Source organism: Spinacia oleracea, chromosome 2, assembly GCF_020520425.1.
Source record: "Spinacia oleracea cultivar Varoflay chromosome 2, BTI_SOV_V1, whole genome shotgun sequence".
NCBI classification, from domain to species: Eukaryota; Viridiplantae; Streptophyta; class Magnoliopsida; order Caryophyllales; family Amaranthaceae; genus Spinacia; species Spinacia oleracea.
In genome coordinates, this window is record NC_079488.1 from 95,759,374 (window position 1) to 95,774,831 (window position 15,458).

The 15,458-nt window shown below is 36.0% G+C and overlaps 2 protein-coding genes across 3 annotated transcripts; both read left to right on the forward strand.

Annotated features, from left to right (window-relative positions):
* The first annotated feature begins 2,485 nt into the window (after positions 1–2,485).
* LOC110800273 (uncharacterized) lies at positions 2,486–7,906 on the forward strand. 2 transcript variants are annotated; one of them, XM_022005580.2, is made up of 5 exons: positions 2,486–2,820; positions 5,950–6,114; positions 6,449–6,559; positions 7,212–7,278; positions 7,398–7,906. In XM_022005580.2, exons 1-5 carry the CDS (start codon positions 2,569–2,571, stop codon positions 7,673–7,675), a joined length of 873 nt encoding a protein of 290 aa, XP_021861272.1. In that variant the 5' UTR covers positions 2,486–2,568; the 3' UTR covers positions 7,676–7,906. The 2 variants fall into 2 exon arrangements, with proteins under 2 accessions (XP_021861272.1, XP_021861271.1); XM_022005579.2 differs by having other exon boundaries at positions 2,489–2,820; positions 5,944–6,114.
* A 3,582-nt stretch (positions 7,907–11,488) lies between these two features.
* LOC110800274 (rho GDP-dissociation inhibitor 1) lies at positions 11,489–15,086 on the forward strand. Its single transcript, XM_022005581.2, has 5 exons — positions 11,489–12,026; positions 12,120–12,186; positions 13,465–13,683; positions 13,774–13,898; positions 14,685–15,086. Exons 1-5 carry the CDS (start codon positions 11,826–11,828, stop codon positions 14,760–14,762), a joined length of 690 nt encoding a protein of 229 aa, XP_021861273.1. The 5' UTR covers positions 11,489–11,825; the 3' UTR covers positions 14,763–15,086.
* Positions 15,087–15,458: the final 372 nt, after the last annotated feature.

Sequence of the window (15,458 nt, forward strand, 5' to 3'; positions counted from 1 at the left end):
ATAAGGTACAACCAGCTCTGACTGTACACAGGTACAACAAAATTTTTGCACCCACCAACCGTCCAAAAGAGAAAGTGATCAATCTAAGGAAATTTTTACTCCCTCCGTTCCTAAATAAGTGTCACTTTTCCATTTTTGGCGTTCCCTTATAAGTGTCACATTTCTATTTTTTAACATGTACTTTTCCCACTTTTCCATACACTTTTCCCACTTTTCTATAAATCATAATTACTTTTACTTACACATTCTACACTTTTCCACTTTTCAATCCCCACATACACTTTAATTTGTACTTTATTCAATTTAAACAATTATCTACTTTATCCTTTCCCCAAAAAAAACATTCTCAATCATTAACTCTTATACACTTTACAATTTTCTTAAGCAACGTGGCGAAGCCCAAAAGTGACACTTATTTAGGAACGGAGGGAGTACTTCTTACAAGGTGTGAGGGGGTCGAAAAGCGCGAGGCTAATGCGTGACCTCGTCCCTCGTGGGTGTGACGTTTCTTTTTGTCAAATCAAGTGTAATTGGATTTCCTGTGAGTTTACACCCAATTGACTAGTAATATACGGGTCGCCATTCAGTTTTTAACGACAATGAGAAAAACTGACAAAATCCGGTTACCGTGACATAAAGGGAGTGCAATTATGTTTGACCACGACGGCCGTAGGTTCCCTTGTGATCCTTGGTGTGGGGATCTCTCAACATACACACGCAAGGTAGAGATTGAGGGTTCGGGGGACTGTAACTACCGAGAGGAGTACTCGCTCTTCGATAACTCCAGAGGCAGGATATCCTTACTAGCTCAGCATAAATAATTGAAGGGACATGCGTTAACTATTAAACTAATCTGAGTTGATTTTAACAATATGCAACATATAATACTAGATCGAGCGCGATTATCTGATTTAGATTGTATTAAGGGACCTAGCATGATAATCCAATTTCCCAAAAATGTTATCTTTATTAGGCGTGATAGAACAATCAGATTTAATCAGTTTAACAGTTTATAAAAGGGCGAGGAAAGCAATTAAATCATGGAAAAGGGACACATTACGACGCACCCTTGAGAGGTGCGTCACGGTTCTCAGAAAACTAACCACTTTGACTTTGCTATTTCTCCTTTTATTTAACGAATCTCAAGATACGGGTCAGGATACGTTCTGTTCGATTTTTGGATCGATTGCGACAGAACGCGTGATCAATTTTGCAGCGTGAGGCTTAGGCTTAGGGGTTGGAGTCAATACTCAGAATAATAATTGTGTGTTGTGTTCCTTTCACATCGAACTTGGGGCTATATTTATAGAAAAGAGTTCGTGGAAAGATAGAATTGTAGAACTCTAATCCACGAAGAATTAGGAAAGAACACGTCCCAGGTAATTTCAGCGCCCAGGGCTGGGCGCCGAAGATTTCGGCGCCCAGAGCCAGGCGTTGAAAATAGGGTCTGGGCCGTTTCTTTGTCAGATTCGGACTCTTAGAATCCGGAGTGTATGAGACTTAATCGAGTCTTTTAGTGCGTATTAATTTTATGATGAAATGCATCTGGGCCCGTTACGAACTCTTGGCTCGTTAGGATTTTAATTAATACGTAACTCTTATTTTCGAATCCTATTAGGAATAGGATTCTCTCGCAATTTCTATCTCATTTAGGATTTATGTTGGAGTGCAACACCTAATTCTGACAGGTTTCTATCTTTTATGACTTGCCACTTTTAACAACTACCCATTACGGCATATACTATTTTTAGCAGGTTTCCATAAATAGCAGGTTTCTATAAATAGCAGGTTTCGGGTGAAATGAAAAGGGGAATTGAGATTCGTTATTATATAGGAGATGCGTTGTCAAGTGGAGATTTATGTTCTCATCATCGAACCTTCCCTTTCGGGAATGGGGACAAAAGTAGGTGTCTACACAAGGAAATCTACATCCTAACACTTATAAAGCCTTGAACTTCTCTAGTGCAATTACCTACATATCCCTAATTTCCTTCTTTGTTTTTCTTTTGTCTTATTCTTACCAATAGTGTAATGTCTATTTTCACCTTTCTTTTTGTCTTTGCTTTTCTATGAGATTCTCTCCCTTCCATTTCAACCTAAGCATGTTACTAATATTTCATGTGGAATACTACAATAACAATTTCGAATAGCTTAATATTGCACTTGGAATGTTAAAACTATCAATGAAACCTCTTGTAAGCGTATTTATAATCACATATTATCCATTACGAGCAAATCGAGCTTTAACTTTGTTTTTCTAGAGTTCGCCATAAATTTGTAAATGTTCTTTTACGAAACAACTTTTTTATACCTTGGGGATCGTGCGCGCTAGCGCACGGTCCAATAACTAGTTTCTTCAAGGCTAATTTCCTTGAAAGAATTCTTCCCTAAATTTATCATTTGTAGTCCAAAAGGGATCAATTCAAATAAAATAGTACGGAGCGTTTCAGAAAGAAACCAAAATGGGCCTTCGCCCCTCTACTACCTTCCAACTGGACCAACTCTACTCACTCACTGTGCATTTTGCACTTGCCCATATCAGGTCTCCAGCTTACTCGAATCTCATCAATGGCGACTCTGAGGTCAATCGGAGGGAAATGCAGAGCTCTATTGGCGGCAGCAAATTCCTCCACCACCGCGTCAACGGCCGCTACTGGTGCTGCAAAAAGATCGAAGCGTCCTTTTTCCGCTGCTTCTAATAACAATACTAGAGGTATTTTGGTCTCTCCCACCCTCAGCGACTTGGTAGGTTCTCCCAATGCTTCTCGAATTGAAGCTCTCAACAAGATTTGGAACTACATCAAGCTTCACAATCTTCAGGTATTTTGATTAATTCTTTGGTTAAGCCTATTTTTAGGGTTTAGGGTTTTAGGTCCTTTGCCCTTGATGCATTTTGATTAATTTTTCCTCTGATATTTGATGGTAAATCAGTTTAAGGATTCTGTTCGCAGAACATAGTTATAATTTGTAGGTTAATCCATTGATTAGGTCGTATTTACTGAACATTTGATGCCTTTTCGTTTTTTAATTGTAATGTTTGTTGATAATTGAGGAACTTTTTGGTGTAGGATTTAGGGTTCTGGGTGTTGTTGTTCCATTAATTGTTTGTTTAATACTTCGTATAGGAGATTGTGAGGGTTAGGGTTTAGTTTAGTGGAGAAAATGTTGAGGTGTTTTCTAATTGCTTGTGGGTTTAAACTTTTAATATAATTCTTGTGATATATACTCCATTCCAAAATGAGTGGTTTGAAGGTTATGGTCCTTGTATGACTTGTGAGGCAGAACCCACTTATGATGGAATCGGAATGTATATATTCGCTCGTTTTTGTTGATTCAAGTAAGATGTAGACGGAAATTTTCAATAGTTGATTGGGGAGGTTAAAATAGAATAAAGTTGTGGCTCAAACAGTCATACGGAGAGCAACGATTAGGTTACTATGTTGTCATTGTGTACCTTTAAGGTTAAAAGGAAAATGATATAGGACGGTAATTATACCGCTATTATTATATGTGTCGAATGGGCATTTAAGAAAGAGCATATTAGAAGATGAGTGTAGCAGAGATGCTTACAGTGGGGGATAATATAAGGAATGCAGATATTCGGAGGAAAGTTGGAGTTGTGGATATTGAGGATAAGATAATGGAGAATCGATTACGATGGTTTGGGCATGTGAGTCGCAGACTAGAATTTGCACGTGTAAGGAAGGTGAAGGGTTGGGGTTATAAAGATCTCAAATGCAGTAGGGGATGCCAAAGATGACTTGGATTGAGGGAGTTAGAAAGAACACGGAGACAGTGGGCTTGCAAGATGATGTAGCATTAGTTAAAAGTAAATGGAGGAGGGAGATCTTATGGGTAACCACATCATAAAGACTGTCGGTCAACCGACCCCGTGTCTTTGGGAATAAGGTTATGGCTGTGTTGGTTAAGGAGGTTGATTGAGGAAGGAGCTTAGTGCCATGCTTTTAGATTTTAAATTAAACAGAGAAAGCAATGTTGCGTGTATCACTTGTGAATGAATCTCAATGTTAATTTTGAGCTTAGAGTTATTTGAGGGATAGACACTCCCTGTCTACACACTTTTATGGCTTAATCCAAATAGTGCGACATGTATGTATATGGCATGTGTGTTTGGCATATGAACTAATTGGCTAATGTGACTCTTGATGGCAAACTGCCAAACTTATCTTTGTTTGGTAGTGTCCAGAATTCTGAATTAAATTTACTTCAGTTGACAATGGTAGTTTTAGGTGTGAAATTTGTTTTTGTTGTCTGCTATTAGTATTTCTTTCTACTATATATATTGATGTATCAAGATTTCAAAAGTATTCATATTGCTAGCTAAAATAGATCCATCAAGTATGAAATTTTATCCTTTGTCATATTTTAAACACTTAATAGATTTGGAACTTTTTCTTCAAGCATCCTTGTTTGCTATTTATTGTTCACGGGGCAATGGGTGACAGAATTTGTCTACTGCCATGATGATAAAGCTGTTTGTTACTGAGTATGCATGTAATTATCAGAATCAAAGACATGTTTAGATGCTTAATTTCATTACTTTTCCTTGATGGAGTACCTTCCTGAACATCATTCTGAGCACTTATAGTTATTATCCTTGATTCCCCTTATCCAAGTTGGATTTGTCATCTTCTGCATTAGCATGTGTTCCATTTTGAGGTGTTTGCCTTGGTTGCTGAAGTCCTTTCAAATGAATCTAAGCTGACCATTGGGCCATTGGCATTGTAAGAACTGTGTGCCTGTCTTAGGAACTAAAGCTATGTTCTTTTTGCCGTAAAAATATGCTATAGAAAGTTCAAATAAGGTCTCATAAGTTCAGATTAGTTTGAAACTGATTAGTTCAAATCAGATTTATTAGTTCAGAACTGGGCTGCCAATTTCATTCACCATTAAAGATTTTAAATGACGGACACATTATTTTTCTCATCATGCTAGAATTAACATAGCTTGAGCACCATTAATGGAAGATTATAAGGAAGAAAAAGATGATTAATGTAGAACAAGGATATGATTGTAATTGATGATTATCATGATGGAAATCACCAATTACAACCTAGCCAATGTTTTGAGAGGAATGACACTCCCCCAGTCTAAACTTACTACTCAATTCCCACTCTCTCTCTCTCTCCCTTTCTAATATGCTCTATATATGGCGCTTTTTCCCTAACTAGCTTTCTAACATATTCCCCAAGCTACCCATAATGTAAAGATACTACCTAAAGTACCCCTCTCCCCATAATATTGATTCATAGCACATCATCAACCAAGAATTTATTGGGTAATAATCAAAGGCATTGAGTTTTCTTTTTGAAAAAGCGCCCTTACGTCAATACTTTCAACGGGTAGTAAGCCTGTTTCTGTTTAGCGCTGCTTCTTTCAGTGTAAATTGTGTGTCATAGGCATATCCCTTTATATGTATTCTATAATGCTTGTTTCACAATCTTATTGCTTGTTTGTTCTGATAAATACAAACTAGGATATTCATATCATAATAGTTTTTGATTAACATCTAGAAATGAACTAGGAAAATCTCTAGCACTGTAATGTTACTTAATAATCTTCTTTGAAGGCTATTGAAATTGTGCTGTGAAACATTATGCTTTACTGTGTGACATATTGTCAAGGGTCTGTTAGAAGTTAATATACGAGCATATCAAATGTATGCCCGTGTTACGATTGTTCAGGTCTATGCTATGGATATTCACTCCTTTGATTGGTATAGGCCTTCTGTGGCAAAAAAGGAGAAAATTGACGAGTCTACATACTAAATAAATGCTTACAATATATGTTTGAGTAGCACTCACTATTATCGAAGACGGTCTTGTCGAGTATTTAAGGTTTTTATTACATTCATTGACGATCTGTTGGATGTCAAGTGTATACTATAGAGTTTGAAATTTATTCAAGGGTTTCTCTTTAAAGTTTCAGGGAATATCCACTTCAAGGATTTTGCTTGCAGATGCAACACCAATCTCTTCCCCTCTGATCCCAATATCAGCAACTAGTAGTGGGACCAATGAGAGCCAGACTGAAAATCAGGCTGTAAAACCAAAGCCTGAAAAGGTTCAGGCAATTCTGAAAGGAATAAAGCAGGTTATATTTCAATTTGGATTCTCTGTGACTCAGAGTTTGGTTCTCCTTTACTGGGAGCTTTTTGTTTTGTAGAAAGTGTTGCCTTCAAGAGTTAATTCTAGGTCATCTGCTTCACCGGTTGGCTTCTTCACTCTGCAACTTCCATACTGGAAATTTGAGTCTTAGATATAGTAACATTATAGAATAATAACCTGTCTTATTTTGTTTTGCTGAACCCATATCCATTTTAATATATGAGCAAAGTCAAGAATGAGGTTATATTTTAAGAATAAGATTGACATTTTGACTGATGTTGCATCCTGTCTAATGATGCTGATTAACTTGTTGCTTCTAGAGTCCTAAAAAGGTAAATTTGGTTGCTGCGTTGATCCGTGGAATGCGTGTAGAAGATGCATTGTTACAGCTGCAAGTGACTGTGAAGCGGGCCTCAAAAACTGTCTACCAGGTCTGAGTTCTTCACCTGGACTTGAATTGGTATTCGGTAATGGAAAAGTGTTATGTAATAGCTTAATTTAGGAATAAAGAACAAAATATTTGGTGATATCAAACAGAAGCTGATCAATAGAATTCCAAACAGTGGTTATAGGAAACTTGAGTGATAAAACTGCAGCTAGCTCATGTGGTATTTTTAGTATTGCATTAGGGAATTAGTTTACTTTTTTTAGCATTGGTGTATCTATTAACTAACTCCATCCATTTTAATGGCCACATTTAATTTGGGGTCATATTTGAGATTTTGTGTTTACTCTCTCAACTATCATCAAGGGTACAGAGTAAAATAGGATAGTTAAAAGTTGGATTTATTAACTTAGAAAGTGACTTATTATTTTGGGACGATCGAGAATAGAAATGTAGGCCATAATTCAGTGACAACGATGAATTATGTAAGTAATGAATTTGTCTGAGTTTTTAAACTGTTAATTACCTTGACTTTTTCCAACATTCCACAAAGCTGTAATAGACTGTATATACTGTACACTGTAGGACTTAAGTGTCCATTTACTGATGATCTGACATGACGTGGAGAACTTAATGGCTCGATGTGAGTCCTATCTCTTGATTTTACTTGAACATAGAGTTAATGTGCATATACACAGGTGGTCCACTCTGCTCGTGCAAATGCTGTTCATAATCATGGATTAGATCCAGATCGTCTCTTAGTTGGTATGTTTCTCAACAGCATGTCTAAAGAGTTTAGAAACTGATATAATCATTTCATAATAATACATTCAAAAGACATCTTAATTTGTGACCTGTACCTTTATTCTCTGTGATTTTTGCAGCCGAAGCTTTTGTTGGCAAAGGATTTTTTAAGAAAAGACTCAGCTATCATGCCAAAATGAGACATGGGATTATAATGAAACCAGAGTGCAGGCTGACGGTGGTGGTAAGAGAATTGACTTCAGACGAGGAAGCTGAAATAGCGAGACTTAGAGTCCATAATTTCAAGAAGCTTTCAAAACGGGAACATCGGCTGGTCCCTCATAAGCTCATTGAGAGTACTCCAGTTTGGGGGAGAAAGAACAAAACTAATAGTCAGGCATCAGCTGTCATGGTTTGAAATAGTTTAATTTCTGCAATTTCCTTCTGTTGTCACTGGATCATTGCCCAATTTCGTTCTTATCTAAGTTTTAGGGCGCATACGATGAATATCGTTGTGATGTCATCATGTCATTTTCCGTTTCTATTATGTTATCTGTATATACATTTTTCCCTAAAGATTGGTGTTAAAAATAGATGACTTATGAAACAACAATGTTGGTTGAATTGGAACCAACTTTAGTTAGAAAAACGCAATATTTCAGGTAGTAGCCTTGTGTTTGGCATTATGAAACAATTTTGTAGTCTATTGCGACTCATGATAATTGTTGCATCAGAGTTGTTTTGTACGGAGTACTATTATACGAAGTAGTAGTATCTTAGTGATACTATCCAATAAATCTGTTTAGATTTCATATACTTGCATTTCAAGGAATGAATTATTTCAAAAACTTTATATTCAAGTAACCTCACCAATTACGATGCCAGGAGTGTGTTGAACTCTGTTACAAACAAGTAGGCCATAAATTAAAAGGTCACTATTGTCTTTTCCTTTTAATCAAATTAATTTGTATGTGTGTTGCATGTAGACATAAACCATTTTAAAATTTTAACGCTTACTCCGTATTAAGTTCTCCTATAGCCTATCTGCATTTTGACCTTGTACAACAGGAATAAGAAGCGATAGAAATGGAGAACGGAGAGGCGACACACAGTTATTTATTTGTAAATATATTAAATGGGTACACTGGTAATTTCGCCTCATATAAAAATGCTATTTTTCACATAAAAACACCATTGTGCTATATACCATTGTTCTTTTTTTATACCATTTTTCATTTTCAATACCATTTTTAATACATGTTATGTATTTGGTAATACATAACTGTTATCAAAATTTACTTCCTTATAAAAATGGGATAAATGGTACGAGTATAACGAGTAGTAAATTTCAATAACTTTTATGTATAAATAAAAACATGAAATGAAAATTCTGTAAATACATTGAATTTTTAATGGTATCAAAAATGAAAATAATGGTATAAAAAAAGAACAATGGTATAAAAAAGAACAATTGTATTTATAAAAAAAAACCAATGATATATCGTGCCCCTGTTATGTATTTATAAACACATAACCATTAGCCAAATCCGTCCTCATTTCTCCAGATCTGATAGGATCTGAACTTATTTTTCTTGAACTGATCTGATCTTAACTACCTTTTTTTTTTTTGATATGTATGATCTGATTTGATCTAATGTGATTTTTCATAATTAATATTTAAATAAAAATCTGTAATTAATATTAAATGATTTACAAGTAATTCAAATTTATAATATTGTTGTTATAAAATTCACATCATTTATTTGACTTCGCTCATACTTTAAATATTCCTTATAAGTATTAGATAGATCTAGAGATGATCTAAGATAGATTGGTTCCGATCTAGACATACCGATTCTAATTTGGATATATTGGTTACGATTTGAACATACTGGTTCTGATTTGGACATATGAGTTCTGGTCTGGACATGATATGGGCATACATGTTACGATCTGAACATACTGGTTCTGATTTGGACATATGAGTTATGATCAGGACATGATCTGGACATACCGGTTCTGATCTGGACGTATGGTTCTAATCTGGACATAATCAGGACATGATCTGGACATGATCAACATTTCGTTTCTGATCTAGATTAATTTGGACGAATCGGTTCTAATTTGGATATGATATGGACGTATTTTTTTTGATCTGGACATACATATTGGTTTTGATATGGACATGAAATGGACATATTGGTCTTGATCTAGACATGATATTGGATAGATCAGTTATATATGATTTAGACATACATGTTTTGATATGGATATGATATGGACAGATCAGTTCTAATTTGGACATGATCTGAAGACCTAAACAGATCGGTTATGATCCAGATAGATCGATTTTGATATGGAAAAACTGGTTCTGGTCTAGACATAATCTGAACAAATGAGTTATGATCTAGACATAATCTGGACATATCGGTTAATTTTGATCTGAATGTATCAGTTTTGATATGGACATGTCAGTTCTGATCTAGACATGATTTGGATATATAGTTTATGATTTGGGAAAATTATTCTGATTTTGGTGGTCTTCAATTTGGTATTGGGGTTTCTGCAGGTGGTGAGACAATTCTTCATGCTGTGAATCGGTTGATTGAAGATCGGGGTTTTGATGTGGGTATTTCAATGTTGTTGGCGGATTTTCAAAATGCCTTCAATTTAGTTGATCGAGCGGTCATGTTACGTGAAGTTCGTCTTTGTTGTCCGACCATTTTGCAATGGGTTGAATTCTGCTACTCTACTCCAACCAGATTGTATTATGGGGAGCACACCTTATGGTCGTCTCAGGGGGTGCAGCAGGGTGATCCCCTTGGTCCCCTGCTTTTTGCTTTGGTTTTATAACCCCTTGTGTGTAAAATCAGAGACGCTTTTGATGTATGTCTTCAGGCATGGTATTTGGATAACGACACTATTATTGGTGACACTTAGTGGTGGGGAAGGTTCTGCAGTTGTTTACGGAGGAATGGCCTTGTCTCGGGTTACATCTCAACGTGGAAAAAACTGAACTTTTCTGGCCTATGGAAGACCCTCGAAGTAGGATTAGACTTAGCATTAAATGCAAACTTGGACCAAACGCATTATTTCCTTCAAAGTATGGGTACAAATTAACAAATTTTCCTATACAAGTTTTTATTTAGTCAAATTCAACTATAAAATTATGTATAATTAAAATTAAAATCATATTACATCCAACAATAGTAACAACGTGTTTACTATGGTTAAAATTCCTAATAATCCCACTTATTACTATAAATACAATGATTTTCAACGGTCGGGTCAAAAACGTATTCGATCGGGTTTTGACCCATTACTTTTTGGGTTGCTCGGGTTATGGGTCACAAAATCTTGTTCAAGACCCAGTATTTTCGAGTCGATTTTCGGATAGGGTCGACTTTTGACATGTCTAGTGGCTTCAGATTCTGACTTGGTTGGGTATTGTGAGAATGCCTGTTAATTGGGTGACTGAGCTGTAGGTTGCTTGCACCAAGTTCAGCTCGAATGCGGGTCTGCATCAGCTTTACCGAATGACTCTGTGTATTGTGGTTTATTGCATCTTGAGGGAGAGGAACTGCAGGAGATTCCAACACGAACAACAAATTAGCAGCTCCCTGGTTAAAGAAATGCAAGTCGTGATTTGTATTAGGAGTTTGCAGTTTAAGAATCTGCAAGGCTTTATGCCTTAGAGTAGCTTGGTGCCTTTGTTTGGTTAGTTTTGGTGTTTGAGCTTTTACTCCGTGAGATTCTTGTAGTTTGTACTTTAATGTTCTTGGTAATAAAATCTTCTTTTATTTTTTCAGATTTGATAAGATTTGAGTAAGTAATAAAGTCACGTAATAAGTTGAACTAAACAAGGCTTAAGTGTTGGATTATATAACATTTTTTCTTCTTCTCTAAATATGATATTTTTTACAAGTCAATCAATTTATATGGTGTTGGTATAAATTTTTTGTTCAATAAAGTCAATACCCGATCTTATATTTGAAAATTGAAAACCATCTTAAAATTCCTAAATTTGCACCGTTGATGTCCGTTGTGTTTACGGGACATAGTTACCGTTTGATGCGGTTTAGACCAAACTGAAGCAATGTTATCCGGCCTAAAGGGGGTGGGCATATTTCCAACCAAGTGCAAAAGAGTTGGAACAAAACAAGAGACAAGAATTCTTTAAGGCTGAAACTTAGGCAAAAGAAAACAAGTAAAGAAAGTAGTGACCCTCACGATCATTCACTCATTTCATTTGTTGTTAGTGCACCTCACGATCTCCCCTTCTCTCTCTCATTCTCTCTCTCCTCGCTCCTTCCGGATCACCACTAGAAACCTTCTCTTCTCCACTCTTCCTCTTTCCCCATCTCTCTCTCTCTCTCATCTCTCTTCTCTCTCTCTCTCTTTCGCTTTCTCTCTCCTCTCCCAATCAGTTAACCAACAACAACAAACAACAAACAACTCCCTAACTTGTCTCATTTGACTTTTGGAACCTTTATCATTTCTGGGTTCCTCTGTAATAGTTTATTGTTGGCAATTGTTTTGTTGTTGGTGTTTGAAGGGGAGAAAGAGAAATGGGGTTCGACGAAAACAAGGAGGTTGGGGAGAAGAGTGGAGCAGAGAAAGATATTGATGAAAATGAAGAAACAGAGAAACTTGGGAGGCAAATGAGCGAGAATTCTCTCTACACCACTGATCATGAGGAAGAAGATTATCAGGGAAAACTTGAATTGGGTCCTCAATTCACCATTAAAGAACAATTAGAAAAAGACAAGGTCTCTTTTTTTTTATTTGGTCTAGAATATGTCAGAATCTCTTTCTCTTTTATAAGAATTTTAACTGGTATGTTTGTGACATTGGGAATGCAGGATGATGAGAGTTTGAGGAAGTGGAAGGAACAACTCCTTGGAAGTGTTGATTTGGATGAAATTGGAGGTACATTATATATTTTTTATTTCATTGAATTTATTTTAGAGATTTCTTCATGATAGTTCTATTATATGTTAAGACAGAAGATTTTTTTGGTGTGATGTCAATGCCATTGGTAAATTTTATAATGCTTGTCTTCCAATTTGCCACATCTTATATCAGTTACGTAGTAGTTAAATCTCTAAATACAATCAATTTGCCTCTTGATCTGTATATGTATATATATAGGGATTAGGGGCACATAATTATTGGGAAAAACATTAACGGTTTTTGATGCTTAATAACTTAATAATAATATTGATGATTTACTACATTTGCGGGTGTAGTACCAATTGTTTGTTGGTTCAGTGGTGATTGGGGATGAACTCGGTAGGGAGGACCATGTTCGATCCCCTGCAACAACAATTGGGACCTAGAATTCGCCTCGAATCCGGATTAGCCCAGGGTGAACCGGGTGCTAACACCAAAAAAAAAAGCTTTATTTTTCGAGACAGCGCTTGAATGTTTTCGGCTTCTTTAAATTATTTGTCAACATGCCATTTAGATGTGTTCCTTTGAATTCTGCTAAGTAAGATAAGGCGCACTCAAGTCCACATACGTATTTTAGGTGTGTTTGCCTGTTGTGTATGTGTTTACAATTTAGCATGGCCACACGGGTAGAGATAGCTGATTGAATTGAAGAGGTTGAGTAAAAAGGGTAAAAGCACACCCATTCTTGTGTAATCTTTACTGCTGGTAGTTAACTTGGCTTGACAAATTATGCGCCGTGTTTGTGAATTTCCTTTATTGAAGAAATTCAGCCACTGTTTGCATAAGACTAAGAGGCGTATAGATGGGAAATTTTATGGCACTTGCCTAATTGATAGGCTGATTCATCCCTTATTGATGATTCTTTGTGTTGAAGGTTCCTGGATTGAATAATGAGAGGATGACATATAGGCTCGGGTCGTTCAAGTTACTGTTCCAATGGATTACTTGACATGTGGTTTATAACATTGTAGCTTATCCTCGAGTTATCATTGAGTTTTTGTTTATTCGGACGGTAGTCCAACTTGATGATTATTTCTTCAACTAATCATTTCAATGCAAGACAATAGCATCTTCATCATTTCTTGCCAAGTACATGAGAAAACTTTAAGCATTATGTTGTTTGGCTAGTTAAATGGGATAATTCATCATTATGTTTTTTTTACTGTAACAAAATCTTTAATTATTCAGTAATGTATGTTATTGCATGGAACTTTTTGAAGGTCCCGTTAAAAGTTCGGTTTTTGTATATTGCAGAAGCCCTTGAACCAGAAGTGAAGATCCTTAGCCTTTCTATTCTCTCACCAGACAGACCTGACATCTTTCTTCCAATTCCGGAGGATGGGAAACCAATATCACCATGGTTTACTTTGAAGGAAGGTAGCCGATACAAATTGAGATTTACTTTCCAGGTTAACAATAATATCGTACTTGGGCTGAAGTACGCTAACACTGTGTGGAAAACTGGCATGAAAGGTATGCTTTTGTTACAGTATTCGTTTAGCTCGTCTGAATATTGAAGATAAAGATGGTAGAAACATTTGGCTTATGTAATATTATTTTCAGTGGATAAAACTAAAGAGATGCTTGGAACTTTTAGTCCTCAACCGGAGTCATACACGCATGAGATGCCAGAAGAGACTACCCCTTCTGGTTACTTTGCCCGAGGATCATACACTGCAAGAACAAAGGTTAGATACATTCAATAAACTTTATTCTCCTTATACATGTGCTCAAAGTTTATCTATTTATTAATATTTTAACTCCTTATGAAATTGAGAAGAAAAGGTTAGGTCTACTTACGAGCTATTGCATTTTTCACTTATCTTTTCCTTCAGAAAATCATCAAGTGTGAAATAACTGAAGAAGCATTATGTTTTAAAACGGGAAATTATTTTAGTTAGAAGGTTTTAACTGATGATAATCTATCTATCATTTGTTACTGTTAAAAGGATATCCTCCTATCTTCGTCCCTCAAGTATGTAACTTTGTAAGTCCATCATAAAATGCTTTTCAGATCATTCAAAGCTTTTAACTAGATATCCTTCTGTACCCTTTCTCCTACCTTTCAATATTCTACTTTCCTGTCAGGCCGTCACAGTTTTCAGAATTTTGAAATTATTAGGGTCTTCAATTCAGGCAATCTGCCATATTCTTTGGACCACATTGGTGGTAACCAACACTCATGTAAAAGATGTGAAATGACTTGTCTTCATTAATAGTTTTGCTTGGGTTGAATGAAGTATACGTTTCTTTGGTTTTTGAACTATGGATTTTTATTTGATCCGTGTTAGGAAAATATCGTGCCTATTTTAAGGCAACAAGCTAGAATCCTTCTTGCTGTGATGACTGTTCTCATTGCTTGTTTGATGATAGACGTGTGAAGAATCCTGATTGCATGCGACAAAATTCAGAGTGTATCGTGAATGGGATGAAAATGTGACATGAAATTTAACTTCTTTTCTATTATTTCGCAGTTTCTTGATGATGATAACAAGTGCTACTTGGAGATCAATTACACATTTGACATTCGTAAAGATTGGTTAAGTACATGAGTATAAGATTCGAGCATGATCAAGTCTATTTAACCAAATATTCTTCAACTCCTAGTCCTAACCCCTGCCCGGTTCTATCCTCCCAAGATGAATATAGGTTCTCAAACTTGTTATGTTCGCTCAATTTGTTTTCTTTTCTATTCTTTTTTCAAATATATCAATGAGAAAAGAACAAAAAAGAGGAAGAAAAAAAAAGAAACTCAGAGATGTTCTTGTGTAATAGGAGTAGCAGACTTTGGCTCAGTTTGCTGTTTTCGCGCTACCTTTGATTCTTGGAGACTCAAATCATTTTCGGCTAATTGAAAATGTAGCAGTTTCTTTTTCCTTTCTCTTTAGCAATTCATTTGGGTTCGAGTTTGTTGTTATGGGTCACCAACTTGAATTTATGTTGTTTACCAAGTTTGAATATGAAGTGCCCAAAGACCGAAGGTCTTCCTACAAATTTAAATCCTATCTTCATTTGCTTTGCAAGTAGAATGAGGCACATACTACCAATTGAGGTTGGCATGAGTGGTTAAGGGCATTTTGCTCCTTAATCAAGGTCTCGGGTTCGAGTCTTGGAAATGAAAAAAATCTCAACTGGGAGGGATGCTGCCTATCGAGGTACCCATGCAAACTCCAGCAGGAGATTAGTCCACTCACCACAAAAAAAAAAAAAAAAAATAAAAAAATAAAAAAATTGAGGTATGTACCAAG